General features: G+C 49.7%; 1 protein-coding gene across 7 annotated transcripts in view; it reads right to left on the bottom strand.

Annotated features, from left to right (window-relative positions):
- RANBP3 (RAN binding protein 3) overlaps positions 1-27,582 on the bottom strand; it is a 1,483,781-nt gene that overhangs the window by 472,514 nt on the left and 983,685 nt on the right. For all 7 annotated transcript variants that reach the window (XR_011303967.1, XM_069649581.1, XM_069649583.1 and 4 more), the window contains one exon: positions 17,018-17,139. Coding sequence is in view for 6 of the 7 variants with exons in the window: in XM_069649581.1 (XP_069505682.1) it covers positions 17,018-17,139 (122 nt within the window). In the remaining variant the exon portion in view is untranslated. The remainder of the gene's footprint in view (positions 1-17,017; positions 17,140-27,582) is intronic.

Below are 27,582 nucleotides of genomic sequence, written 5' to 3'. Positions count from 1 at the left end.
CCAGCATGGATTCTCATGCCCATGCCAAAGAATAAATAGCAGTACAACATTACACAACCACAGGAGGAAACAAGGCTCAACAGAAGCAATCAACCTTATCTTTGGAACAGGCTCACCTTAAGTAAACAGGTTGCGCAGCACTGCTTGGCCAACTCTGGACTCCTACCTGGAATCCCTGTCGACGCAGTAGGATCCCGTGAAGGTGTGCGTGGACCTCCAGATGTCCAGCAGGGGCACACCAGACAAGAACACAGTCGTTGCAGCGATCGCTCTGGTGGAGTGGGTTCTCGGACGGCTGGGACGCGGTCGGTTCGTAAACCGATGACAGTGCATGATGCAGCCAGACAGCCACCTTGAGATGGAAGCCTTGTACAAGGCCTTCCCATGGTTCACAGGACCAAAGTTCACAAACAGCTGAGAAGTCTTCCGAAAACTTTGTGCGTGCCACGTAGAACTTTAGAGCATGAGCAACATCCAGCGAGTGCAAGGCCCTTTCAGCCGGTGACTAAGGTTTAGGGAAAAAAAAGGTAACACCAAAGGCTCGTTGAGGTGGAATTCCGATGGAACCTTCAGCATGAAGGAGGGGTGCATCCGCAACACCACCCTCGATTCGTGGAAAGTCAGGTATGGCTGTTTGCAGGATAGTGCGCCAGTCCCGGAAGAATCTGTGCGCCGTGACCCTCAGAGGGGTGATCTTCTGCGACCGGCACCATGCAGCGAAATGCTTCCACTTATGACTGTAGCATTTAAGAGTCGGCGACGCTCTGGCCTTTGCAAGAACCTCCTTGCAGTCCACTGGCAAAATCTCATCTTTCAAACTCCAGGGCTGCAGGGCTGCAGGAGCCAAGCCCTCAGGTTCAGCAATCCTGGGTCGTGCTGCAGGATTGCGCCTCCTTCTCTGATGAGCAGATCAGCGACCACCGTCAGTTTGACCGGAGGAGACGCTGTCAGGCTGAGGTCTGGGTAACAAACCTACCTCGGTAGGAGTATTATCCTGCATCAGCACTGTTTGAGTTAATTGATGACTCGCAGCAGGAGAGGCAACGGAGGGAACGCATACAGAAACCGGCCTTCCCACGGGGAGAACGCGTCCCCCATGTTCCCGGTTGGTGGAATCTGCTGGCAAACTCCGAGCATTTGTAGTTCGCTGCCACCGCAAATAGATTGATCTGGGGCCTGCCCCACTTGATGATGCGGCCCACCTAGTCCTGCCGAAGTTCCCACTTGTGGCAGGAATATCGATGGGGTTCTTGACTCTTACCAGGTGAATAGGGGCCGAGGAACATATGTCTGACGGCCCAGTGCCACAAGTCCTGCGCCTCTTTGGAGAGCGCTGGGGATCAAGTGCCCCCCTGCTTTCTGATGTAGAACATAGTGGTGGTGTTGTCTGTGAAGATCCTCACCACTTTGCCCTTCAGAGATGGAAGGAATGACTTGAGGGCCCAGAACACTGCACGAAGCTCCAGGAGATTGATGTGGACATCCTTCTCCCCAGCCCGCCACAGGCCTCTGGTGCGCAGACATCCGGCGTGGGCTCCCCAGCCTTCCAGGGAAGCATCCGTGGTGACCGTTTCCTGGAACAGCGGGCTTTGGAACCCAGTGCTCCAGGCGACGCTTGAGTGAATGCCCCACCACCATATTGCCTGACGGAACGCCTCGTCGAGCGGGATCTTGTCCGCAAAGCTGAACCCAGCGAGCATCCACGAACTCCTGACGCGGTTGCATCCGTAACCTGCAGAGCCGGATAAGGTAGATCCAAGACGACATGCCGAGGAGCAACTTGATGGTCCGCATCGTGTCGGTCTTCAGTGACATCAGACATTGTATGTTCCCCAGAATGGCGCATACCCCCCTCCGAGGGCGACGCTAGGCAAGAGACTGTATTGAGTCTGACTCCTAGGAACAGCGCGTTCTGGGATGGCATCAACCAGGACTTTGGATAATTGATGGAGAATCCCAGATCCGTCAGCAGTTGGACCATCGTCTCGGTGTGTCCGATGTCCAACTCTCGCAAATTGGCCCGAATTAGCCAAACGTCCAGGTACGGGTACACGTGTATTCCTGTTGACGCATATGGGCCACCACCAGTGTTAGGCACTTCGTGAACACCCTGGGGGCCAAATTCAGGCCGAAAGGGAGGGCCTTGAACTAGTAGTGCTGGCCCTGCACTACGAAGGGTAGGAACTTTCGGTGCTTCTTCTGAATGGGTACGTGGAAGTAGGCGGTTTCCAGTTCCAGCAACATCAAAAAGTATCCTTCCTCCAGTTGGCCGAGCATGTGCTGCAACGTGATCATCCTGAATTTTTCGGACTTGAGGTACTTGTCGAGATGCCGAAAGTCTAGATGGGCCACCAGCCCCCAGTTTTCTTTTTGACTAAAGTATCTGGAATAAACTCGAGCCCCAGAGTCATCTTGGAACCAGCTCCATCACCCCTTTTCATAGCATGGTCCATACCTCCACCAAAGGTTGAGGGATGTGCTGCTCCTGCCGGGGACACTTGTGCTGAAACTGCAGGGTATGCCCGTGGGCAAAAGTATCCAGCAGCCATCTGTCAGTGGAGATCTTCTCCCCCTCGCTGACGAATCCCATCAGCCGGCCTGCCACTGAGGTGCATGGGCTGGGGACGCGACGTCTTGGCCTGTTTAGTCCTGCTTCAGAGTAGGTGTCCCGCCTTGAGGGCGACGGCGGTGCGGACCACCTCCGCCGCAGACTTTGGAACGGCCTCTGTAGGCCTCCAGGGTCGTGGAGGGCTGGCGGTATGACAGGGAGAAACGTTTCGTCGACCTGCCCGACTTTCCTCTGGAGGCACAAAAGGAAGAGTGGTGTTGCTGGAGAATGCCCAGGGCACGGGCCGACTCTGTATCCACTTTGATGGCCTGCAAGGACTCATCGACTGCCTTCCCAAAGAGGTGATCACTGTTGAAAGGCATGGACCTCCTGGTGGAAATTTGTGGCCTTCAGCCAGCCTTGACAACGGAGGCAGACACTGTTCGCCATCTGAAAGAACCCTGCGTCAGCAAAGTCCAGCGCCACTGCGATGGCATGGTCTAAAGCCACCTCTCCCTCTTGGCAGAGGGCGATCGCCTCCATCGTTTTGTCATAGGGAAGAATCTGGCCCAGCTTGTACCACAGTTCACCGTTATACCTGGCCAGGATCGCTGCAGTGTAAATAACCTTCCTCCACATGGCGTCAAACTTCTTCCCCTCGCTGTCCGGAGGGACTGAGGACTAGGAAGGCTTCGACAAGCTCTTCCTCGCAGTTGCCAAAACCACAGAGTGTGGCTATGGTTGTGACCTTAGACACTTTGGTGTGGACTCTGGCACCCGGTACTTTTTCTCTAGTCTATCCGGCTTGGCCAGGGCCATGCAAGGATTCTTCTTGAGGGCCAGGCCCTCATCCCACACGTCGTCCAGGAGGGGTAATGCCATGATGGTCTTCCTCTTAGCCTTGCACCTCTGGTACAAGAAACCCTCCTTCTTGGTTTCCCGGGCAGAAGATGGAAAAGTTTGGTTGTTTTGACAACCATGCAATGAAACAACCCCACTTCATCAGGTGGGGATGCCCCCTGTTGTGAAGATCCACCCGCCGTGACTATATCGTCATCGTTGCTGTGTCCGTTCCCGTGTATAGCGGGGGAGGGCACCTGATGCAGATGTGGAGTTTGATACGGGGGCGACGGATGGAACTTAGTCTTTTTAGCTGGTGGCTGATCGGGGGACAATGGGACTGGGGCCTGCAGCAATCTTTTCTATATTTCTGACACCAATGTGTGTCGGGTCGATAGGATGTCCAGGGATACATCTCAACTGATCTGGGGTGGTCGGAACACTAGGCCCCGCGCCACGGTCGTCGTTGCCGCTGTAATAGTCTTCCATGTCCTCATGCACTGTGTGCAGAGACTCCAGGTCCTCGTTGTCCGTGGATGAAACTTCCATGGCCTGGGGCACAGCCTGTGACTGGCCTGGGACTTAATCGCCCTGCACCGTTTTTGGCACCCTGAGGCGCCTGGCTCCGCAACGGCACCCGCTTCTCCAGCGTGGGAGTGGGCCTTGCCATCGCTGAGGACTCCTGACTCGGAGGCAGGGACACCTGGGACGCAGTAGGGTTTACCTTCACAGGGTTAGATGCTTTGGCCTTCGAGAGAGCAGCTGCCACCAGCTCAATCGTCGACCAAGATGTCTCCTGCGCCGCCTGGGCCTTCTTGAGCAGGTCAGCCGCCTTTTCCTGAGTCCTGGGCTTCTCGGACTTCTCCCGCAGCTTAGCCGTGTTGGATGATTTCCTTTTTGAGGAGGAGCTTGATCACTGGCTGGCGATGGAGGCAGATTGTGACCTTGATCGCGACCAGCGCATCGCGGGACCTGCTTGTGCAGTGACCACGATGGAATCAGACTCGCAGTGCTTGGCCTTGTCTTGGGCCACCATGGATAGGGCGCCCACAAAGGACTTGGAAGCCTGCTACTCGGACCGGCCGGTCCTGGGTGAGGCATGACCCTGTCTGTGTCACAGGGTAGAGGTCTTGGCATTTAGCCACACCGCCAGTCTACTGTGTCGATCCTTCATCCTTTTCTTGGAGAAGCCAAGCCAGATTTTACAATCTCCTTCTTTGGCCCGTGCTAAGCCAGAGACACTGAAGGTGTTTGTCCTCCACAAAACACATTCCGCATCGGGTGCAGAGCTTGAAAAGGGACCTTGATTCTTCTCCTCAGTCATGGCCGGAGGTGCGGGATAAGCCGGATGGCCTTCTGGAAACTTCGATTCTTGACCTTGAGGGGCAATGCAATTCACTGACAAACGGAACCCCGCTGTCAGCAGATAGAGCCTGTGTGCTCTTCTCTCCTTTTTGACAAAAATAGAAACGTTTTCGGTCGAAAAATGAAAAAACTGCAGAGGTAGCTCACGGAGCAAAACCAGAGGACTCCCAGCACTTTAACGTGCTGTAAAAATCTGAAGATGGCTGCCAGAGGAGGGGCTTAGGAAGAGGACTGACATTGGCTGGGTGCTGTATGACCAAGAGTACAGTGATTAATTTAGAGGAGAAATAGAGTTTGAAAGTAAATCTTTCTTTTACTGGGATTCTCGGCCTGACGGGGAATATTCATGAGCATGTAAATCCATGCCCGTCCCCGTGCTGGCGAAGGAGGAAAAGAGACTGGCTTGGAAATTCGTTATTGTGGGTTTAACAACAGGGGGGAATGTTGGGAAGTGGGGGCGATCATCCCAGGCTCCCAAGAGATTCAGGGTGAGGCAGAAGACTCAGTAGGCTGTAGATGCTTGGGCAGGCTATAAGGGGGTGGTGTAAAAGCTGTACCAAGGGTGATTTAGTGCATGTGGGGGTATAGGGTGTATTCAGAGTGAAACACCATCTTAGAAATAGCAGCCATATTGAAATTGTGGCTCAACGCTGGGCTGCAGCCAGAACAGTAGGCCCTGGCCGCGAATGTGGAATTGTGTGCGTGGATGCAGGGATAGGTTGTAACATGGGCAGCAGTGAGTAAGGCCAGAGCCCCAGGAACCTTCCATTGTTTCATACTGCCAGCATTCGTATTCCAGGAGGAATGTGCGTTGCAAGTCCATGAGGGGACAGAGCTGCCGACGAAAAGTTGCCCTACGAGAAGGAGAGCACTAGCCTCAGAACTTCCCCAGTCCCAGATTTAGGATATAGTGCCCAGATGCCCCTGTCCCAAGACCCCTGCATTCCAAGTTATTAGCCAGTCCCAGACCACCAACCATAAAGTTGTTAGATCACCAAACGACCAGAAAACATCAGAAAGTAGGAACGGCTGCCCCGACCACTAGGTCATGTGATTTGTGCTGCGAGGTGCCATTTGGGGAAAAACAACAAACCTAAAGACCAGTGTGGATAGCTTTGGAAGGGTGCAGGCGTGTGAGAAACTGGGGCTGGAAATCAAAGTGACCTCAAAAGTATCCTCCTAGAACAGACCTGCAGTACCCAGGTGCTCCTTACAGTAGAGATGGAAAATGCATTGTTTACCTGCTTATAATTGACAATTAACTGCAGCTTTGCACCCAATGACTTACCAGGAGGAGCTCATGGGAAAGGAGACGGCCAGAAGGGGCTGGGACAATGGCCTGGAATCCCTTATGGAGCAGGTAGCCTATGTATAGGGTGGTACCAACCAGCCATTCAGAGTTGTAACCTATGTAATATATGATGCTGTGTGCCTGTTTAACATGTTGCCTGTCCTGATTGTTGCAGAGCGCTCAGTGGCAGCAGAGTCCTTTGCTGGTGCATCTTTATTTTTTGTGGAAAAAAAATGTGTTTTCCTTGCAAGAAGTGTGCTGGCCCTTTTTCACTAGTGCCTTGTATTTAATTCTGGTGTGAGAGTTGAGGGGCTATTCTACATTTATTTACTGCATGTTCCTTGGATAGTTTCATGGGAGGGATTTATGAACTGAACATGTCATTAGGTATTTGGGAATTATGGGATCCTCATAAGATGACGAAAACTCTCTTCCAAAGGAGTAACCACTTCCGCCTGACAGCCATCTCATCCCATGTGATCCTCCATCAGATTACCACCCCCAGGGTTAGGATCAGGTAGCGTCTGCCTTCCCCAGGCCACATGGGAGGAGATCCTAGGCTGGGGTTCAGTGATGACTCCATCCAGAGCTGACCAACACCCCAAAATAAATGAGTCTGGCAAGTAAGTAAAGCTAAAAAGGCTTTACTGGGCTCAAATGCCAGCCAGATTCCAGTCCATAAACACATCTGCAAAGGGTGCCATTAAAATCAATGGTGAGGAAGCTGCAATAAGAAACATTCCCCTAACACTGTTCAATGAAGAAAGACATGTGGAACTAACATATTACAGTTAGGACTGATTTTCTATACTCTGACCTGGGGAACACCTATATTGTGACAGGCACAACTCTGGGAGCTGTAGGCAAACCAGTTCAAGGTAGCAGTGAGGAGCGGTCTAGGCTAAGTTTCAAGAGGTGGTGCGCTTGTAAAGAGTCCACAATGAGTACACACAACGGGAGTCACAAATTACACCTAGACACCAATTATAAAAATACAGTTAGACCCTAAACATAAAAATATTTATTTATGGCCAAACAACATCTATGAAAAATGACCAACAGATAGAAATATCACACAACACTAATATCAGAACGCATATATACCAGTCACTAGAGTAGGGCATAATACAGAAGAAACACCTGTAAAATAAAGTGTAGATTCGTTTTATGCCCAACAGGTCCACAGAGAATTATCCCTAGCTTCAAAAGTCGTTCTCTAAATTGTCTAGGGCCTTATGCCCAAAAGCTCAGGAAAAGTTCTGACACAGTTTTTAACACTGGAAAAAATGTAGGTAGGGTCTCTGGGGTCCAGTTAACGATTCTAAGGATTAGAGGACAAGGTATTCTAACTAACAAAAGTGTCACCTACTTTCATCAGGCTTGCGCGAGCAAGCAATGGCAAAGCCAAAGTATTGTAAGCATTTTAAAAAGTTAGCAAAACCTTTAAAGCGAGTTTAGGGGCAGTTGAAAACCACTGCAACTCACCTCCCGTACTATGATTCTTCACAGCACTTGGCAGGTCAATGGAAGATGGTCTGAGGTCGCTTTTCCCACCGTCAGCCTCAGTCCTTGATTCACAGGGGTTGCAGGTTCGAGCAGATCTCTGGTGGGTGTCTTTAGCTGGTGCAAGGACTCTCAGTGGCAGAATGCAGAAAAACACTATGCATGACACCTCTCAGGCCTGGATTCGACTCAGGTAAGCTGTTTCGGACAGCAGTAGCCACAGCACGGCGACACAAATGGACTGACTTTCTGCGGTCAGACTTTCCCTCCCATCTCAGGTCCCCTTAATGCTAGGACTCCAATATTTCGCAGCGGTAAGTCTTGAAGGACAATCTGAGGATTCCCCAAGTTACAGGCCTCAATGCGGAACGCGACATCAGCAGCACGGTAGCCCGAACTCAGAGCTGGTTAGCTACAGGGCAGTCCTGGGGCACTTGCGAAGGCTCTTCTTTGCAGGGTACCGAAGAGACGTCTGGAATGGATGTTCCCTCCACTCCACGGGTCACAACTCCCTCGCAGGACTGCTGAAAATGGACAGAAAGACTGGGCTAGTCCAGGACAGCAGCAGAGGTTGGTTGCCAGGTCTCCTTCAGACGGGTCACCGGTCTTCGCACAGCTGGATAGGAGTCTTGGGTCCTTTGGGTTTCTCCAGGATCCCTCCAGAGTGGGTGAAGGGGCCCTCTTCTGATCCCAAAAGTCAGGTAAGAGCAGAAACTCTCATTAGGCAATAGCAGAACTAGCCCCACACACCCCCCAGCAGTGGTCCAATCAGGACCAATGGCGGGAACACTCAGGCATAACACTCACACACACTGAAACCAGTTTTTACGGATTGGGGCCAGACAGTCCCAGCCCACATCCAGCCAGCAAACATATATCCCTCCAGTAGCTGGCCCAAAGCCCCGGCTTTCCTGGGCACTAGAAGCCTAACAAGCCAGGAAGAAGGCTAAAAGCCAAAATGGCAAAAGGACAAGCAAAATAAATGGTGGCATGGCCATATTTGGTCACTGGCCACAGTTAGTAGCCAAACGAAGTAAACCCGGTAAGGCTAAAAGAAAAAAGCAACAAAAACATTGTAAAAAGGCACTGCAGCTACCAGCTTGTCCTTTTAGCACGCCAAGAGTAACCAAAAATCACCTGAGTGTTAGTCGAGGGCAAAAACAAAAGTGTACCACATTGTACTGCATTGTAAGATGCATTGTACAATGATAAAAAAGCACCACAAGTGATAACATGTTACTAAAAGTAGTAACCAAGTAACCAGATGTTATGCAAGATTGTATGCAGTACCCTTTGGGTGCACTACAACAACCCTGACCTCCTGGCAATAGGAACCCAACCTTTGGTATAAGTCTGTACTACACAGGTTGGTAACGTGTTCAGCAGCAAAGCTCATCTCAAGAGGGGTCGGTTTCAGCAGTAGGGGAGTTACACAGATATTCACAGTGACAAGTATTCAAATAAACACTTACACACAAGGTTTCTTGATTAAACAATTATTAATTTGTCAGTATGAGAAAGCCTTCTTCAGAAGAGGCAATGTAATAGTAACACACAAATACACTCCAGAATACACACTCTTAGTTTCTCTAAATCAGCAAGTACCCATTTGGGATGGCACACATGCCCTTCCTACACCCTCAGGTGACTTAAATAGCTAGGACAATAGACATTAATATATCAATGTTGCATTTAGAGCAATAAGGAGTGTGTCAAAAAAAGAAAGGTTATAAGAACAAAACAAGAGATCTCACAAATATTCTGAAGCAGCTAAGTACTTTTGGTAACCCCCCCCAATGCAAAGCAAGTTAACCCCTTCCTGGAAAGAAGACAAAAACACAGTCGGAGAGTCAGAGGGAAGTAGAGTCCTTCAGGGAGCCAGGCCAGGCCAAAGTCAATTGTACAAATGTTTAGGTGAGATGAACAAGTTACTTCTTACCTTGTAACGTTCTTTCGACGGGATGTTCCTCCGACGTATTCCTCATCTTAGATATCTCCTTCCAGCTCTGCTGGCCTCGGAAAATTTTTTCTCTAGAGGGCGCTGCGCGTCGACGTCCTCCGAGTCGATGTCCCTCGACAGCCGCCGTATCAACGTCATCCTGCCTATAAAGGCCGCGCGCAGCGTCCGTTGCTCAGTTCCGTTTTGTAGCCCACAATAATACTTTCTGGACTAACTAATCACCCTGAAGGAGCGTAAGCTGCAACAACAAGGGAAGTAGAACTGCGGGGATGGATGGGAGGGTCGATGAGGAATACGTCAGAGGAACATCCCGTCGAAAGAACGTTACAAGGTAAGAAGTAACTTGTTCTTCGAAGGGATTGTGTCCTCCGACGTATTCCTCATCTTAGATAGGCTCCCATAGCAGTATTCTATTATCGGAGGAGGGAGTACTGACTTCACGCTGTCTTCTATTGATGAATAGAATGCAGTACAGCCCTTCCAAACCTAGTCTCTTGACTGGAGGAGGAATCCAGATTGTAAAAACGTGTAAAGGTATGGACAGACGACCATGTAGCGGCCGCACATATGTCTTTAACCGGCACGCCTCTTTTGAGGGCCGATGAAGCTGCAATACCTCTGGTCGAATGAGCCCTAAGGTTTTGAGGGGGCTCTTTCCCTGCTAGTTTATAACATTCCAGAATGGCTAGAATGATCCATCTGGAAATTGTCTGCTTAGTTATTGGTAACCCCAGCTTGTGACCTGTGCAACCTACAAACAGCTGGTCTGCCCGTCTTATCCTGGCTAGTCTACTAATGTAAAAACTTAAAGCCCTCCTAGGGTCTAGCCTGTGTAACCTCTCTTCCTCTTTCCCCGGGTGAGGAGGAGGAGGATAGAAAGATGGTAGGGTAATCTTCTGAGTGATATGGAATTCAGCAACCACCTTTGGGAGGAAATTAGGCTTCACTTGCAGGACAACTTTGTCTTTGTGAAATATAGTATGAGGGGGTTTACAAGAAAGAGCTTGTAATTCGCTCACCCTTCTAGCAGATGTAAGTGCGATTAATAAAACAGTTTTAAGGGTAAGGAATCTTAACGAACAAGAATGGAGAGGTTCGAAAGGTGTACCCATCAGGAAAGTTAGTACTAAGTTTAAATCCCATAGGGGAACTTGGAATGGTCTTGGGGGATAAACATTGGTTAACCCTTTTAGAAACTGTATTACCAAGGGTAATTTGAAATAGGATGGTTCTTCCGCAGTACGCTTAAAGATGGATAGCGCTGCGAGATAGCCCTTAATGGTGCCAGCTTGAAGGCCTGAATTTGCCAAATATAGTAGGAAGGACAAAACCATTGGTGTACCACATGAAAAAGGGTCGATATTCTGTTCTCTACACCATCTGCAAAATCTGTTCCAACGGCAGCGGTATAAAGACTTTGTTGCTGGCCTCCTTGCCGAAAGCAACACCTCCATAACATCATCAGGGAGGTCCCAATCCTTGTACCTCAGCCTTTCAGAAGCCAAGAGTGAAGGTTGAGGGTTTTGATGTCTGGATGGAGAACCTGACCTCCCTTCTGTGAGAGTAGGTTCTCTCTGAGTGGAAGTCGAATTGGAGGGCAGATGGACAAGTCTAGAAGGTCCGGGTACCACGTTCTCCTGGCCCAATCCGGGGCAATTAGGATCATGGTTCGCCGGAACCTTCTCAACCTCCTGACCATTTGAGGAATGACAGGGACCGGTGGGAACGCGTACAGAAGCGGAAACTCCCAGTCCACTATGAACGCGTCTCCCAGAGCTCCTCTTGGGGGAAATTCCCTTGAGCAGAACAGGTCGCATTTCCTGTTTAGGCTGGTGGCGAACAGATCTACCTGAGGGGTTCCCCAAAGGGCGAAGATCTCTTGAAGGACTTCCTGAGCTAGCTCCCACTCGTGGGAGACTGTGTTCTGCCTGCTCAGAGCGTCCGCTGTCAAGTTCTTCTCTCCGGCTAGGTGGACTGCCGATAGAGAGATTCCTTCTTGGATTGCCCAAAACCAGAGCTGCATCGCCTCTCTGCACAGGGGTAGTGATCCTACGCCTCCTCTTTTGTTGAGGTAATGCATGGCCACCGTGTTGTCCGTCATTATCAGGACGTTCTTCCCTTGTACAGCTGGCAGGAACGCCTTCAGCGCAAGTCTGATGGCTTTCAGCTCTAACAGGTTGATGTGTAGTCTGGACTCCGATGGAGACCAACGACCGCTGATGGTCAAGTCGTTGGCGTGGGCTCCCCACCCCGTGAGTGAGGCATCCGTGACTACTGTTATCTCCGGCCAGGGTTGCCAAAACTGTTCTCCTTTCAGAATGTTCTCCTGACAGGCCCACCACTGAAGGTCTCGAGCCACCCTGCCGGGAACCTGAAGAAGATCTGTCATTCTCCCTGAGAATTGTGACCACTGAGTCCTCAGTGCCCACTGGAGGGATCTCATTCTCAGGCGAGCCTCTGGCACTAGGAGAATGCAGGATGCCATGAGGCCTAGCAACCTCAAAAAGTCGAAGGCTGGGAGACGTTGGGCATGCTAGAACTTGGTAACCATCTGTAGAATATCTTGAGCCCTCACCTCTGGTGGCGAGGCTTTTCCCAGGGAAGTGTCAAGGATCGCTCCTATGAACTGGAGTCTCTGCAATGGTATCATTTGTGACTTCTTTAAATTGAGGGAGAAGCCCAGTCTGTGAAGGAAGTGGCACACGTGATTTAGCTGGATCTGAGCTTGTTCCGGAGAAACAGCCCTGATCAACCAATCGTCCAGGTAGGGGTAGACGTGAATCCCTTCCCTCCTTAGACTTGCAGCCACTACCGACATTAACTTGGTGAAGACCCTCGGGGCGGAGGTCAGCCCAAATGGCAGCACTCGAAATTGATAGTGAGAGTTGCCAATTGCGAACCTCAGGTATTTCCTGTGTTTGAGATGGATAGGCACATGGAAATAAGCGTCCTGAAGGTCCAGAGATACCAACCAGTCCTGGAACTGAAGGGCCTGGAGGATCTGAGAAAGAGTGACCATCTTGAATTTGTCTTTTCTGAGGAATTTGTTCAGTTCTCGCAAGTCCAAGATGGGTCTCAGTCCTCTGTCTTTCTTTGGAATGAGAAAGTAAGGGGAGTACCAGCCCTTGTTCCTCTCCGCTACAGGTACCGGTTCTAAGGCACCTTTCTCTAGCAGGTCCCAAATTTCCTGCAAGAGGAGCGGATCTGGAGTTTTCTGAGAGCTGATCCCCGGTGGATGACTGAGGTATACGTAGGGGCAGGCAGTAACCTTGGGCAACTGTTTCCAATGCCCAAGCATCTGACGTGATAGCCTGCCATACCGCCAGATGTTGAGTCAAACTGCCTCCTACAGGTGTCCTGTGAGGGAAGTCCTCAGAGTGGTTTTGGGGCGGCTGATGCAGATGCCGATGGTAAAGAGGTACCCGATGTTGCTGTGGCTTTTGAATATCTACCCCGTCCACCTCGGGTAGTTCTTCTTTGATCCCTTTGAGCCGGTCGTCCTCTACCTCTTCCGAATGCGGAGTAGAAGCGAAAGGACTTGCCCCTCGCAGAGGTTCCTGAGGGACGAAAAGGAGTCTGACGGATTGCAGCTCCTAGGGATTTTCCTGCTGCTTTTGAAGTTTGCAGTTTCTCTAAACTGTCATCCATCTTTTTCCCGAACAAAGAAGAGCCATCGAATGGCATGTTCAAAAGCCTGGCTTGCACATCTGGGGCAAAACCAGACTTTCTCAACCAAGCGAATCTCCTGGTTGATGTACTTGCCGCCATTGCTCTGCTGATACTGTCAGCGGAATCAATGCCCGTCTGGAGGGATTCGCACATAGCGTCTTTACCGTCCTGTATAATATTCAGGAACGCATTCCTTTCTTCTCCCTCCGGGATGCAGTCCGCCGCTGTAGAAGCACACTCCCAAAGTGTATGGCTGAACCTAGCAAGGGTGCAAGTAGCATTAACAGATTTTAACGTCATGCTACATGCTGAAAAGACTTTCTTTGCCATAGCATCATATTTTTTATCGTCCCTGTCCTGTGGGACGGTAGGATAAGCAGTCTTGACATCGGTAGAGGATGCTGCCTGTACGACCAGACTTTCTGGGGATGGGTGTTTAGACAAAAACTGGCTTAGCAAACTCCACCTCAGGGGAAGTGTCTAACCCACTTGCCTCATGTAAGGAATCATGAAGATCCTTTAACCTGCGCTCTTCAGAGGAAAATTCCTCACTAATTGGGGTTACAGGTCCCTGTAACTCAAATGTGTCTTCCTGTTCAGACAATTCACCCTCTTCCAAAATTGAGGACTTAGTTCTCAGTTGTTCTGAACTCATAAAGGGAGTAAATCCGATTTCCAAGGCAGAGGGTGCCGAACTTGTCATTATCGGCCTCGAAAACGTCGATGTCGTCGACGCCGAAGGCTTCGAGCGTGGCGTCGAAAACAAAGGCGGAGGCCTCGAAGACCTCGACAGAATTGGAATTCTACTCGACAATCTCGACGCCATCGACGTCGAGGACCTGGGGATAGTCACTGGATGTGTGGTAACCGTGACTTTTCTTGGCATCGACGCCGGTGTCGAGGCTGGCGTCGAGTCGACAGACCTGTGTGTCGAAGGTCCCTTTGACAACGGCGTCGAAGACATCGACGGAACCCTCGTCGACGGAACCTTCGAGCAAGGTTTGGAGGTCATAGTCCTACTCGAGGGTTCGAGACGCTCTCGAGAGGTTTCCTTCGCCGGGTACTGCGACTCGCGGCGTTTTTGACCTTCGGGTCTTTCGACCAGAGCATAGCTCTCGGCAGTCTTCGAGGGGGTCGAGGCAGCTTTTTCGAAGACGCTCATCATATTTTTTCGGAATTCCTCCCATTCAGCCCGGGAACCATGTTTCGTGGGGCAAGGGATTCTTTTTGGCGAAACAGAGGAAGAGGAAGACGGAGAAGAGGATCTTCGACGTCTCCTCTTCGAGTGCTTCGATCTCGAGGAGTGATGAGACCCACTCCGAGACCTGGAGCGCGAATGGTGACGAGGAGACGAATGTCTCGACTTCGTCGACGAAGAAGAAGCTTTAAAAGTCTTACCTTTCTCCAGCTTCCCCCTACGCTCCTTCAGGGCCTTAGCTGTCATGGACATACAGTCCTCGCATTCCGAACAATGGTGTTCAGCTCCCAAACACCACAGACAAACTCTGTCTGAATCGGTCAACGACATCTTTTTCCCACAATCTCGACATTTCTTGAAGCCGGATCGAGGAGTTGTCGGTTCCGATGAGGAAGCCATCGAGTACAGATCGAGTAACTCGAGGTAAATAGGATTAATCTGACTAAGAACTGAGCAATGGTATTCCGAGGCACTGAGTAAGCGCGGAAAAACGGAACTGAGCAACGGACGCTGCGCACGGCCTTTATAGGCAGGATGACGTCGATGTCGATACGGCGGCTGTCGAGGGACATCGACTCGGAGGACGTCGACGCACAGCGCCCTCTAGAGAAAAAATGTTCCGAGGCCAGCAGAGCTGGAAGGAGATATTTAAGATGAGGAATACGTCGGAGGACACAATCCCTTCGAAAAAGCAATTCTTGCAGGTGGGTAAAAGTCTTGCACAATGTTTTAGAAGTCTTTGTAGAAAAGAAGAAATCAAAGTATGGCCACAAGCCGATTAGGCCTGTAAGGCAAGTTTTTAGAAACTCTACAGAAGCAACCAAGACAAGTCTCCACTGAGAACAAGTGAGGTTACACAACAAGAGGTAAGTTCTTAGACTTTCCAGTACCTTTGGTTAGAAGAAAAACTGTTCCAGCTGGCTTCCGTTTATGTGCAGCTCTGCAGATCTTGTGTTCCTGGGCCTCAGTCGTGGGGGACAAGAGGGAGGACGTCTGGAGGACTCCTGCACTGCAATGGGACTGTCAGCGACAGAAAAGGACCAACTTTGTCAGTGGCACTTCACACTTTCAGATCCTCGCGTCTCAGCAAATGGCGCCACTGTGGACTCTTGGCAGTTGAGATGGGCTTTCCTTGCATCTGGGGTCCAACACTGTTGAGGTGGCTCAGGCTTGGTCAGTCCTGCTTCTTGGGAGTCTGGAGGATCTTCCTGGAGCTTTTGGCCAATTTAAAAGCAACGCACAAGATCTGGTGTTCCTCTCCCTGGCTCTTCGGTTCCAGCAGCGACTGCAGTGGAAATACAACCAGCTTCGAGAGGATGTTCAGGTGGCTTACTTTGGAGTTGATTGGTCCGACCAATTCAAGGGGAGAAGTCATCCTTGCAGGGCTTCTCTAGTGGAGACGAATTCGGAGCTTCAGCACAGCAGCAGGGCTTCACCGGGCATAGCAACGGTCCAGGAGTTGCAGCAGGTGTCTCTTCCAAGCCAAAAAGACTCGCCTTTTATGCAGGTTTCTCCCATTCATTCTAGCCTAGCTGCCAAACAGCAGGCCGGCCAATCACCTATAAGTGCATTCGTGTCTCCTAGGAGACTAAGCACAGGGAGTTTCAGGCACCTCCTCGCTTCCTGCCCCTGCCAGACACCCTGGGGCCAGAGGTTGGCTTCACACGTGAACTCTGCCAAAGACAAAACAAACAAAGAGACCAAACCTGGTTTGGCACGCAGTGTAAATCTCAAGAAGGACCTTTCCACAAAGAAATGGCGAAAAAAGACGACCAGTTCGATTTTAAAAAAAATGGCACCCTTGGGTGCTTTACTGCAGCTGCAAACGCAGCCCGCAGTAAAAGCGCACCACGGTAGTTAAAAGTAAACCACTTCCACCAGCCATTCATCAAGGAAAGAGTAACATAAAAATGTTACAAGAGAAACTAGACAAAGGGGATACTAAGTAACCCCTCCAGCACCCTATTGTAAGATAGTGTGTGCTGGGTCTAGAAAGTTACAAATAGAAGTAAAGTTAATTTCACTTTACTGCTCTTGGAAACAGTAGTTTATCCAAGAAAAGGTATTTAAACCTGGGGGAAATCTGGCAGACTTCCCTGTGCCACTGCACTGAAGGTGCTGTGTGACACAATGTAAACGATTATGCCTATGGAGTTTGTCAGACGCTACAATCAAAAGAAACAATGTTGAAATCACAACAAAAATACATGAGAGAGTGGGTACAAAGGGTCTCACTCTCTCCAGGTTAAAAATTCAAGTCCTCAAAATCCAGCAAAGTTGCTGGGGGTCTCTAAGGTAAAGAGGAATTAGCACATTTCTGAGAATTCACCCGAACACAAGACTTAGGGAAACAATGTTTCCCAGTACTGACAGACTTAAGGACATGCCAGTTTCCCATAACAGATGAGCACAAGACAGTGTAGTGAAGTTTAAGGCTTCTCTGCAAAGTAAAAAGTACAGGGCAAGATCAAAAATAAACACTTTGGGGGTCCATTAAAATGGAAGGAAAGGTGCAGTAAAGAGCAATCTTTCCCAACAATTACCAACTGTGCAGAGTATAGTTTATTAAAGACAAAAAAAAAAATCTAAAATGAAACCCAAAAATGTCAGTGATGAAGAAATAATCTTAATGCTTTTTCTCACCTGTAAAACATTGCTCTCAGCTTCTTCCCCGGTTATCACCTCCACCTTTTCCAGTAAACATTTCCTTGCTGTTGCCTTGGTATAAGCTGCAGCAGACTCTGCCAGTGATTCCGAAATATTAGCTGAAACAAAAAGGAAAGTATATTTTGGGTAATTGTTAAGCAATGCAAAAAATACATTCCTAAAGACATATGGGAGTAGTTTCTTATCTGTAACTCCATTTCTCCAGCATTGGCCATCTTTCATGGATTCACATGCTGTGTATATTTCCCGTCAGGCAGGGAACCTCTGTAACTTCAACTTAGCGTTTTCCTATGGAAAACATCGACACTCGCCTATCGATGTTCTTTTTGGGTGCTTTAGGCCATGCCAATAGGACGTCTGATACAAATCGCTCAGCCCCCGGGGCTACCCTTCAGATTGTAACCTCCAAAGTAGAGGGAACCCAAACCAAAGTTTACCTGCAGGGGCTGCCAGCGGGCACATGTGATTCCATGAAAGATACCAACGCTGGAGAAATGGAGTTACAGGTAAGAATCTACTCCCTTCTGCGGCATTGGATCTTTCATGGATTCACATGCTGTGAATAGATTACATAGCAGTATGACCAATGTGCAGTGGTGTATCATAGGCAAACCAACCAATATCACATATCATGCATGAGAATACAAAACCAGCAGGTGACAGAGTAAAATAGTAACCAGCGATGCTGAAGGGCCTACCTTCCTGAAAGAGGCGTTGGAGGACCGCCCCATCCCACCTGCACATCTTCCACATGTTGCTGCCCCAGACAGTAGTGCTGGGTGAAGGTATGCAGCACCGCCCAGGAAGCCGCCTGGCAAATGTCCACAAGCGGTGTACCAGACCATAGCACCGCCGATGGCGCTGTGGACCGTGTAGAATGAGCCTTCATGAGTGCCCCTCAAAGACTTGCCAGCTTTTGCGTGACAAAACGAAATTGTAGACTAGACCCAACGGGAAAGTCCTTGCTTGGAAATAGACTGCCCCTTGTTGGAGGGACCAAATGCCACAAACAGCTGCTTCGACTTCCGGAAGTCTTGTGTACGGTTCAGATAAAATTTCACTGCCCTATTAACGTCCAGAGAATAAAAGGGCCTTTTCTGCCGGAGTTGATGCATTAGCAAATAATGAGGGTAAGGCAATAGAGGCAAGTTTGTGAAATGCTGATGGCACTTTCGGGATAAAGTGCGGGTTAGTAGCCAGGAGAACCTTGCCCCTCAAATCTCAGATAAGGCGGGTCAATGACCAGTGCCTGCAATTCAGACACCCGTCTGGCTGAGGTAATCGCCACTAGAAATGCCACCTTCCACGAGAGAAACTTCAAAGAAGCCATCGATATTGGTTCAAATGGAGGTTTCATCAGAGCAGAGAGAACTACATTGAGGCTCCACACCGGTGCAAACCGTTTCTCTGGGGGAAATGTCTGAAACAGTCCCTTCAGAAAATGTTTTACCAAGCGATCACTAAAAAGAAGAGCAGCATGGTGCCTTATCGTGAACCTAGAAATCGTCGCCAAATGCACCTTGAAGGATGACAACGCCAGGCCACCTTGCGCAAGATGTAACAAGTACGGGAGAACGTGGGCCGGAGAGACTTCCAATGGCTGCATCTCAGGGTGAACCTCACACCAAGCACAGAATCTCACCCATTTATGACCATACAAGACATTGTTAGAAGGGGCCCTTGCTGTATCCAAGATCCAGCAACACTCCCAAGAGATACCTAGACGACCGAACTCTGAGTGGTCGGGAGCCACGCTGCTAGGCTGAGAGATGCCGGATAGTGATGCCACACACTGCCGTCATCCTGAGACAGGAGATCTGGGTCCGCTCCTAGACGAAACGGCTCTTCCACCGCTAGATGGAGTTCTGAAAACCACTTCTGCCTGGGCCAGAACGGGGCTACCAAAATCACCATGCACTGGTACTTCCACACCCACTGGATGGTCCTCCAAATCAGTGTAAACGCATATGTGAAGAGGTCCATCCACAGGAACGAGAACGTGTCCCCCATTGACTCTGGATGAGCCCTTCTGGTGGCAAACTCCAGACACTGTTTGTTTTTCATTGTATCAAACAAGTCTATCAGGGGAGACCCCCATCGCCGGAAGAATCTTGCCACCTGCTGCGTGCTCTGCCGCCACTCGTGCAGTGTTAGGGAGAATTCTCATTCTATGGCTAATTTCCCTTACCTAGCGAGTCCCCCCAGCAGCTTTGCTGGATTTCTGGAGTTTATTATTTCCACCTGGTAAGTGTGTGAGCTTTTCCCCCACTCTTACCTGTGTTTTGCATGTGTATTCCAACTGTTTTTGTGATTGTGGACTCTGGAGAACACCACTTCAGTAGCCCCACTCTGTGTGTTACACAGCACCTTCAGTGCAGTGACACAGGGTTGTCTCAGACTTCCCACCGACTCCATTTTCTGGGGCTGACTACTGTCTCCCAGAAAAGGGTAAAGTTGCAATTAACTTTACATAGTCCCTTTTATCACGGATCCAGTACACCACATCTTCTATGGAGTATTGGAAAGGGTTCATTCTTAGCCCTTTGTTTCGCTCCCTTAACATTAAGACTTGGCTGGTGGCAGTGGTACCTACCCTAATTTTCCTACCGCAGTTATATTACATAACGTGGTAACGTTTTAGGCTATTTTAGTAGCGCCGAACTTTAAACCCGCTTGCCCAAATACTTTTTATTTTGGCTCTGGTTGGGTTTATCGCCTTTTCTTTTTGTTAACATCCTTCTTGGGTCTTTGTTTGCGCGGCAAACCAGTTTTGCCTTCTTTGTTCGCTGACCTTTGGTGGGCTTCTGACCAGAAGCCCTCCTTTGGAAACTGGGTGTCTAGGTGGGCTGAATGTGAGGGAGGGGTGTAGTCACCCCTTGCACAGGGTCTCCTTGGAGACCCAAGTCGCACTTTGTGTTGATTGGCTGAGGTGGTTGTCTGGGCTGGACAACCCCCCTGCTGAGAGATTGACAGCCAGGCTGTGTGAATTGGGGATTTTGGCATAAAAGGCAGGACTCTTGGGCTAGAAGTCAGAGTCACCACTGGAACTGCAAAGAACCGAAGAGAAGCAGAGAAGAAGATGCTGCTGCAACCCCGAGTCCCGGTGAAGCCCTGCTGCAGTCCTGAGCTATCTACCCTTCAATGACAAGAGAAGATCCAGTCCGGAGTCTTCTTTCCTTGAACCTGGTGGGATCAACCAGCTCACCCTTTATTCAGTCAGAGAATCCTCGCCTGGGTCGAAATCACTGCTGTGCTGTAGTGGTCTGGATAGCCATCAGAAGAGCCCTCTCCTGATTTAAAGGCGCACACCCTTTATTCATTGTTGTCTTTTTCTCTGCTGCTGGCCTCATCCCTGGGTAGTGCAGATCGCTCCAGACGTTGTCCTTGTCCCCACGACTGCAGCCACAGGAACCGTGAGTCTGCAGGAACTACCAGGAACAACTGCCGTGGCACCAGCTTTCCTCCAACAGAATAAGGTACTGTGCACATTTGGTCGTTCTCTCCGTCTGACCATCCAGAAGCGGGGTGAACCCTTTTCCTCCTCGAAGATTTGTTCCTTCTTCCTTCCCTCTCATAACTTTTCCTTCCATCTGACAATATCCAAGTACTCTTGGCATCTCGAATCTGGAACTGTTCGTGTGATCCTTGGCAACTGAGTATCTGCTCCATTGACTCTGGCACAGGCCTATTGACTTTAATCTGTATCTTTGAACGAGTCCTCCGTTTCTCTTGCCTTGACAAAAGTATTGCCTGTGATTTTATCCACTTTTCCCTCGTTTGAAAATTGAAAGTACAAAGTGTGTTTTAACTTCGTGAGCATTTCTATTGGCGGGTACGCGTTAGTATCGCAACACCGGTCTGTCAAATCCTAATGTACTTACCTTGAATTTGCTGGAACAAGTGGAATTGGGTGTGTGAAGTGTATTTTACGTGTCGTTTTGAATTTATAGAAGTAAAGAGTTTTGTGAACAGATGGTTTAAAATAAATGTACTTATATTTTTTACCTGAAACCTTGAGTCAGTGTTTGCTTGAGTCACAGTAATTGTGGTCCTTTGTGTAATCTCTACTACTGCTCATTTACTCTTGAGATAAGTCTGGCTGCTCCGCTACTGGCTGCTACCACTTTAAGTGTAGTACAGGCTTGTACCAAAGGTGAACTTGTACTGCCACTTGTAGTCTTAATTGTGTGTAGTGGTCCCTAAGGGCACTGCACAGGATTCTGCCTAACATGCGGCTGACTGGCGTCTCTGCGCAGCGCATCCGCCTGAACATTCAGAACCCCCGGCAGATGGAAAGCTACAATATTGATCCCTTAAGCCAGAGACCAATGCCAAACCTCCTGCGCCTCCTTTGACAGGACTCGGGCATGGGTGCCGCCCTGCTTCCTCAAATAGAACATCGTGGTGGTATTGTCCGTCAACACCCTCACCACTGCTCTGCGGATGCGCGGAAGAAACAACTTTAGGGCCCAGTGCACCGCCCTCAACTCGAAAACATTGATATGCAACAATGTCTCCTCCCGAGACCATAGGCCCCGTACCTGTGACTTGTCGAGGAGCGCTCCCCCACCCCATCTGGGAAGCATCTGACGCAATCTTGAATTGAAACTCTGGCTCCAGCAGGGGCATGCTCCTCACAAGATTGTCCGTGCAAGGCCACCACCGAAGGGCGTCAACCAACCCCTCGTCGACCACCAGCTTGTCTGACCACAATCCTCGACTCTGCGGCCACTTGTCTGTGAGGAACTCCTGCACTGGTCTCATGAACAGGCGGCAATTGGGAAGGAGCGGAATACACAACGCTATGGCCCCCAACAGCGACATGCAACTTCGGATAGAGATCACTGTACCCCGTCCCCACTCGCCTGCCTTGGACCGCAACTGCACCACTCTCTCGCTCGAAGGTTTTACCAGATTGTCCTGGGTAAAAAACTGCACCCGAAAAACACCAAATCCCTGGCTGGCGTTAAATAAGATTTGAGGAAGTTGACAGTGAATCCTAGCCGTTGCAACAGGCCCATGGTCGCCATGAGAGACTCCCTTGCGCCCTCCTGCGACAAACCCCATACCAACCAATCGTCCAAGTAGGAGTACACATGATGCCCCTTCCCTGCGGAGGAAGGCAACCACCGGAGCCAGACACTTCGTAAAAGTCCTGGGGGATGACTTCAGGCCAAATGGGAGGACCCGGAACTGGTAATGATCCTCTCAGACCACAAAACGCAGGAACTTGCTGTGTTTCTGCCTCATTGGAATGTGAAAGTAGGCTTCTTACAGATCTAACAACGCCAGGAACTCGTCCGGTGTTCACCGAGCAGATGACATCCTGAAGTGTGAGCATCTTGGAACTTTAGGCATCGCAGATTCCTGTTTAGTGACCGAAGATCTAGAATAGGCCTCCACTTGCCATAGGGCTTTTTCACAACAAAGTACTGGGAGTACAGCCCCTGGACCCGCACTGCGACCGGAACTGGTTCGATCGCCCCTTTTGCTAGTATGAGTACCACCTCCTGCCACAAGACTGGAAGATGAGGCTGCGCCACAAACAAGGGTGGAATAGGGACCGGAGGATGTCGAGACGTACTGTATCCAGCACCCAGCGATCTGAAGTTATAAGCTGCCACTCATCGACATGGTTTGCCACCCTGCCCCCCAGCAGATTGCCCATATGGCAGGCATTGTTGAGACTTTGACTGCCTCCCTTTAGCAGCCGAGGCAGTGAACCTTTCTTTCGCTGAGCTTGAAAGTCTCTGCTCTTCTGAGCTGACTGGACCGAGCACCGATAGCCTTGAGACGAGTAGCTTGAGCGCCCGTAACTTCCATCTCTGGAGGAGGCAAACCAGGCATTACCAGAGGCTCGAAGAAAAGCAAGAAACGAGCGAAAAGAGCAACCACTCTGCAGGGAACCCAAAGACTTTGCTGTCTCAGTATCCTCTTTCATACCTTTCAGGGCCTCATCTATCTTTTCTCTGATAGGACAGGGCATATGACCTTATATTGGACTTGTGGCCGAAAATCCATACACTTCAGCCATGCCTGCTGTCGGAGCACCACACCATTATTAATTTGCTTAAACCCTGACTCCGCCAGGTCCACTGCAATATTGATGCTGTGGATGGAGGCCTCCTCCCCCTCTTGAGCCAACAACATTGCCTCCTTGCGTTGTTGCAGTGGGGCTAGCCTGTTCCACATCTCCCGATCATATCTGGCCATAATCGCCAAGGAATTGCAGCCTTTACTGTAGTAGCCCCCACCGTCAGGACCTTCTTCCCAAATGCGTCCTGCTTCCTGGCTTCACTGTCTGGGAGCTTAACACATTTGTGTTGGCTTCTGGCCTTACGGCTAGCTGCCGCCGAAACCACTAACTCTGGCGCAGGTAGGGACATGAGACATCTAGGGGTAGACTCAGGAGCCTTGAATTTCTTTTCTAGACAACCCTTCACCGCAGGCTCAGAAAACGGGTGGGGCATTGTGTGCAGGCCCTCCTGCCACACGTGGTCGAGAATCGGAACCGAGAATACCGCCTTCTGTCACTTTCCCATATGGACGAAGAGAAAGCTGTCCTTACGTTCTTCCTCAGGAGCTAGAACAAACTCCTGACACGCCTTCGCCATTATGGCATGGAACGCCCCTCCCCCCCAATATCATTTGGCAGATATGGTTGCGCCAGGCTACTGGGCTGTTCCACCTCAGGATCCGTGTCCCAGGCATCGTCCCTCATCGACAGGGTATCACACGGTGCACACTCCGGGTCCGAATCAGGCAACTCCCCCTCTTCAGGATGACTTTGTGGACGGCCCAACTCCACCGGCAACGACAAACGTGCCAGAAGCAACCTCCTAGGGGCCTCACAGGCATACTTCCAACCACCAGAACCGACTGCGGCGGTAGCAGCCTTGCATCCAGTTGCCCCAACAATGACTGGAGTGTATTTAATACCTGCAAGGACAGCAGGGATTGAGGAATGACCAGCGGGTAGGGGCGGCCCAGCCCCCATCCCTCTCAACGCTGACGGATGTGCACTCTGCAGACCCAGAGCAGACATATCTAAAAGCGTCTCTTGTTCCTCTTTCATCCCAAGGAAAGAGAATACGCAGCTAGTTCTTGTTGCAGAATGTCCACAGGAAGCATGGGCGCAAAGCTGGCGGACTGCCACAGCCCACCCATCGGCAACAAGCCTTCCGAATCCAACTGCGTCGACAACAGCAGCGGACCACTGTCAGTCAGTCGTGGATGGCACCGATGACGACGGAACAGCAGAATGTACCGCTATCGTCAACGAGGGAAAATCAGTCGACGCTCTTGTCGGATACCGCGGCCTCCATGGTCTTAGCCTTCACCAGTGACAGACTTTTTGGAAGAAGAACCGGAACAGTGCTTTGAAGAATCCTAGTAGGACGAGGACATATGATGATCTCTAGACGAGTGCTTCGAGGAAGACTCCTTCGGCTTCGCCTGTCCTTTGACTTCTCGGGCCTCCCACAAGACCCCTTGGACTTGTCAAGCCAATCTGATTTGGATAGTGAAGAATCACTCGCCCCCTTCGAATGATGCAACCTGGACGTAAAAGACTTGCTACCTCTCCCCACATCAGACGTAGGCAACTCTGTCCATTGCTTCTTATTGGGGGGCTCCGCCGACGCCGCTCGGCGCTGCTCAGAGGCCGCCTCTGCTCTCACCGAAGACTGGCTCTCCCGGGCCGAACCCATTGCCCTCGTTCAGCCAACATATGAACTGGCTGTTACAGTCTTTCAAAGTCTTCTGCAAAAACCCCTGGCATATCTCGCAGGCATACGCAGGTAGCCCAAGGCTGAAACTGATTTTTTCTGGGCCACAGATGACATACTGATATCCACTCTTTAAAACTGTAAAAAGGGCTGCACCGCTACTCTTTCATGCTTTATATTGTTCTATCTACTCGTGCTATGTAACTACCTGTATTGACGTGTATTCATGCCCGTTCCGATGAGTGCCTCGTCTAGTCACTGTGCTCTCACCACGTATTCTCCGCCTCTTAACACAGCCTTTTACACCCACCCGCATCAGTGCTGCACAATATCGTTATAGCACAGTAGGCTGCACAACTACCTACCGAGACCGCAACTGTTCACCTAGCCTGTCGCGAAATACTGCCTTCCCACTACTGCCTAATGTTGATGTATACTTACCCTCTGCACATAATCATGTTTGATGTGCCCATATATTTGGATACGGCAAACGCCTGCTTGTAAACGTGAGCATTACACACTCACAGACATTCTGCTGATCTGCCAAGCTACTACACTTATTGACCTCCCACCGTATTGTTTGTATTTCTGATGCATGCAGTGGTGCACCTAAGAAGTTGCATATGATCATGTGCACTCACCCTGATTACAATTACGTTGGTACTATTTACTTAGGTGTATATTACACATTTTGCTGTGCACAAACCTAAGTCCTCAAAATCCTCAGCCATAGTGCTAAAGTGCCCAGAGACGGTACCTAGAACTTTATCCACTTGTAATCTACCATTTAGGTCCTCCCTACACCACCTGATCTAACTAGACCCCACCAACCTAACCTGGAAAGGACCCCTACTGCCTGTCCATTGCCTGCACCAGTACACCTAGTCTGCCCCGCAGAAGATGCTACGCATAATAATCACCGTCTGCGCAATGGCCATATCCTTGTCACCGGACATTCTCAGCCAGGATATCCACAACAGGGCCCCCCCTTTAGAGACAGCTCCCAATGCACCAGACCTAGCTACTCATCCTTCTGACCCCGCCTGCGCTAAACACTACTGCAGGCCAGGACTAGTCACCTACGCCTCACTACCCTGCCCCATCACCGATAGAAACAACAAACTTCGCGCTAGACTCTCTAAACTGCATGAGCCGCCTAGAAGACTTCTTTCCACCGCCAAATATGAAACCAAAGGCTACCATAGCAGAGAACATAGGGCCCCCTATCGCCAGACCACCTCCCTAGCCACTAAAGTAACTGCTACTCCTAGAACTAAGACAAAACCTTCTATTTCTACGAATCTCAGCATAGAAATTGATGCTCATTCGTACAAAGGAGCACTCCTCAACACAAGATCTCTAGTCGCCCATGCTCTTGACATAGCAGATCTTTTCACTGAAGCCAAATTAGACTTAATCGCCTTAACCGAAACATGGCTACACAATGCGGCAGGACCATCTCTTATGCTGGCCATCTCAGATGGCTATACTATATCTAGGCAGGACCGTGAGGGCACCACCCGCGGCGGCGGTATCGCCATCATATCCAAAGAAAAACTAGCCCTACGGTTAGTCACCACCCAAACAGCAATCGTGTGAATCCCTCACCGCCAAACTCCCTATAAATAACACCCAATCACTTACCATCCACTTAGTCTACAGACCTCCTGGCCCTCTAGGGACCTTTGAAGATGATCTACATAGCCTAATAACCAGTAATGCCAAATGCACATCACAAATGCTATTACTAGGTGACTTTAACCTCAGTCTCAATGACCCTACAGACTCACATGCACTAACAATAGCTAATACCATCACCTCCTTAGGACTATCCCATAAAGTTAACTCTGCCACCCACTTGAAGCGAAGAACCTTCGACTAGGTTGTCAATGCTAACTGCTAGGCGGTCATCTCATCCATCTCTCCTCTACCTTGGACTGACCTGATCGCCTTTAATATATTGACCTCCAGACCACCCATTATAGCCATGCCACTAGCACCACCATGCCTAACAAGAAATAAGAAAAATATAACAGTGGAAAAAATAATTCCAGCCATCCTCCCAACTCTTAATGCACTGCCAGACAATCTAGACCCCAACACACTTGTTCATGAATATAATAAAATCATGTTGGACACCATGGACAAAATAGCCCCACTAAAACTCTGCACCAGTAAGCCTAAAACCCATCTAAATAAATGGTTTACACCTGAACTTAAGGCCCTCTGCCTAAAAAAGAGAAAATGTGAATCTGCCTGGAAATTATGCCACCGAACGAAAATATGGATAAGAAAACTACTGTCACCACTATCTCAAGACAGTATAAAAATGAAATCTGCAAAGCTAAACGGAACTCCTACAATGACCGTATGGCCAATTCCAACTCAAGTACGAAGGAACTCTTCTCCATATTGAAGGAACTTGAGTCCCCCATTGACACACCTGATACCTGCACTAAGGATCAAACTTGGTGTGCAGATATCCAACAGGCACTAGCAAATAAGATAAACACCTTACAATACAAAATCCAACTAAAAAAAGATTCCTTGAATCTTCCCAGCCCACCTAAACACTTGCCTGACACTACACCTATATCACACACAAATAAATTCTCCTTTACCAAAACCACCACCCTGGAAGTTGAGAAAATTATACTATCACTCAAACCCGCTAACTGCAAAGGTGACATCTGCCCTGCACACATAATTAAAGACGCAGCCAGAGACTTATCACCATTTATCGCCAAACTTATTAAAGCTTCTTTCTCCTCAAGCAATATCCCGTCCAACTTAAAACAATGTTGGGTGCTCCCT

Source organism: Ambystoma mexicanum, chromosome 1p (genome assembly GCF_040938575.1).
Source record: "Ambystoma mexicanum isolate Mex_15411 chromosome 1p, UKY_AmexF1_1, whole genome shotgun sequence".
NCBI lineage: Eukaryota > Metazoa > Chordata > Amphibia > Caudata > Ambystomatidae > Ambystoma > Ambystoma mexicanum.
This window is presented reverse-complemented; position numbering and strand designations above follow the sequence as displayed.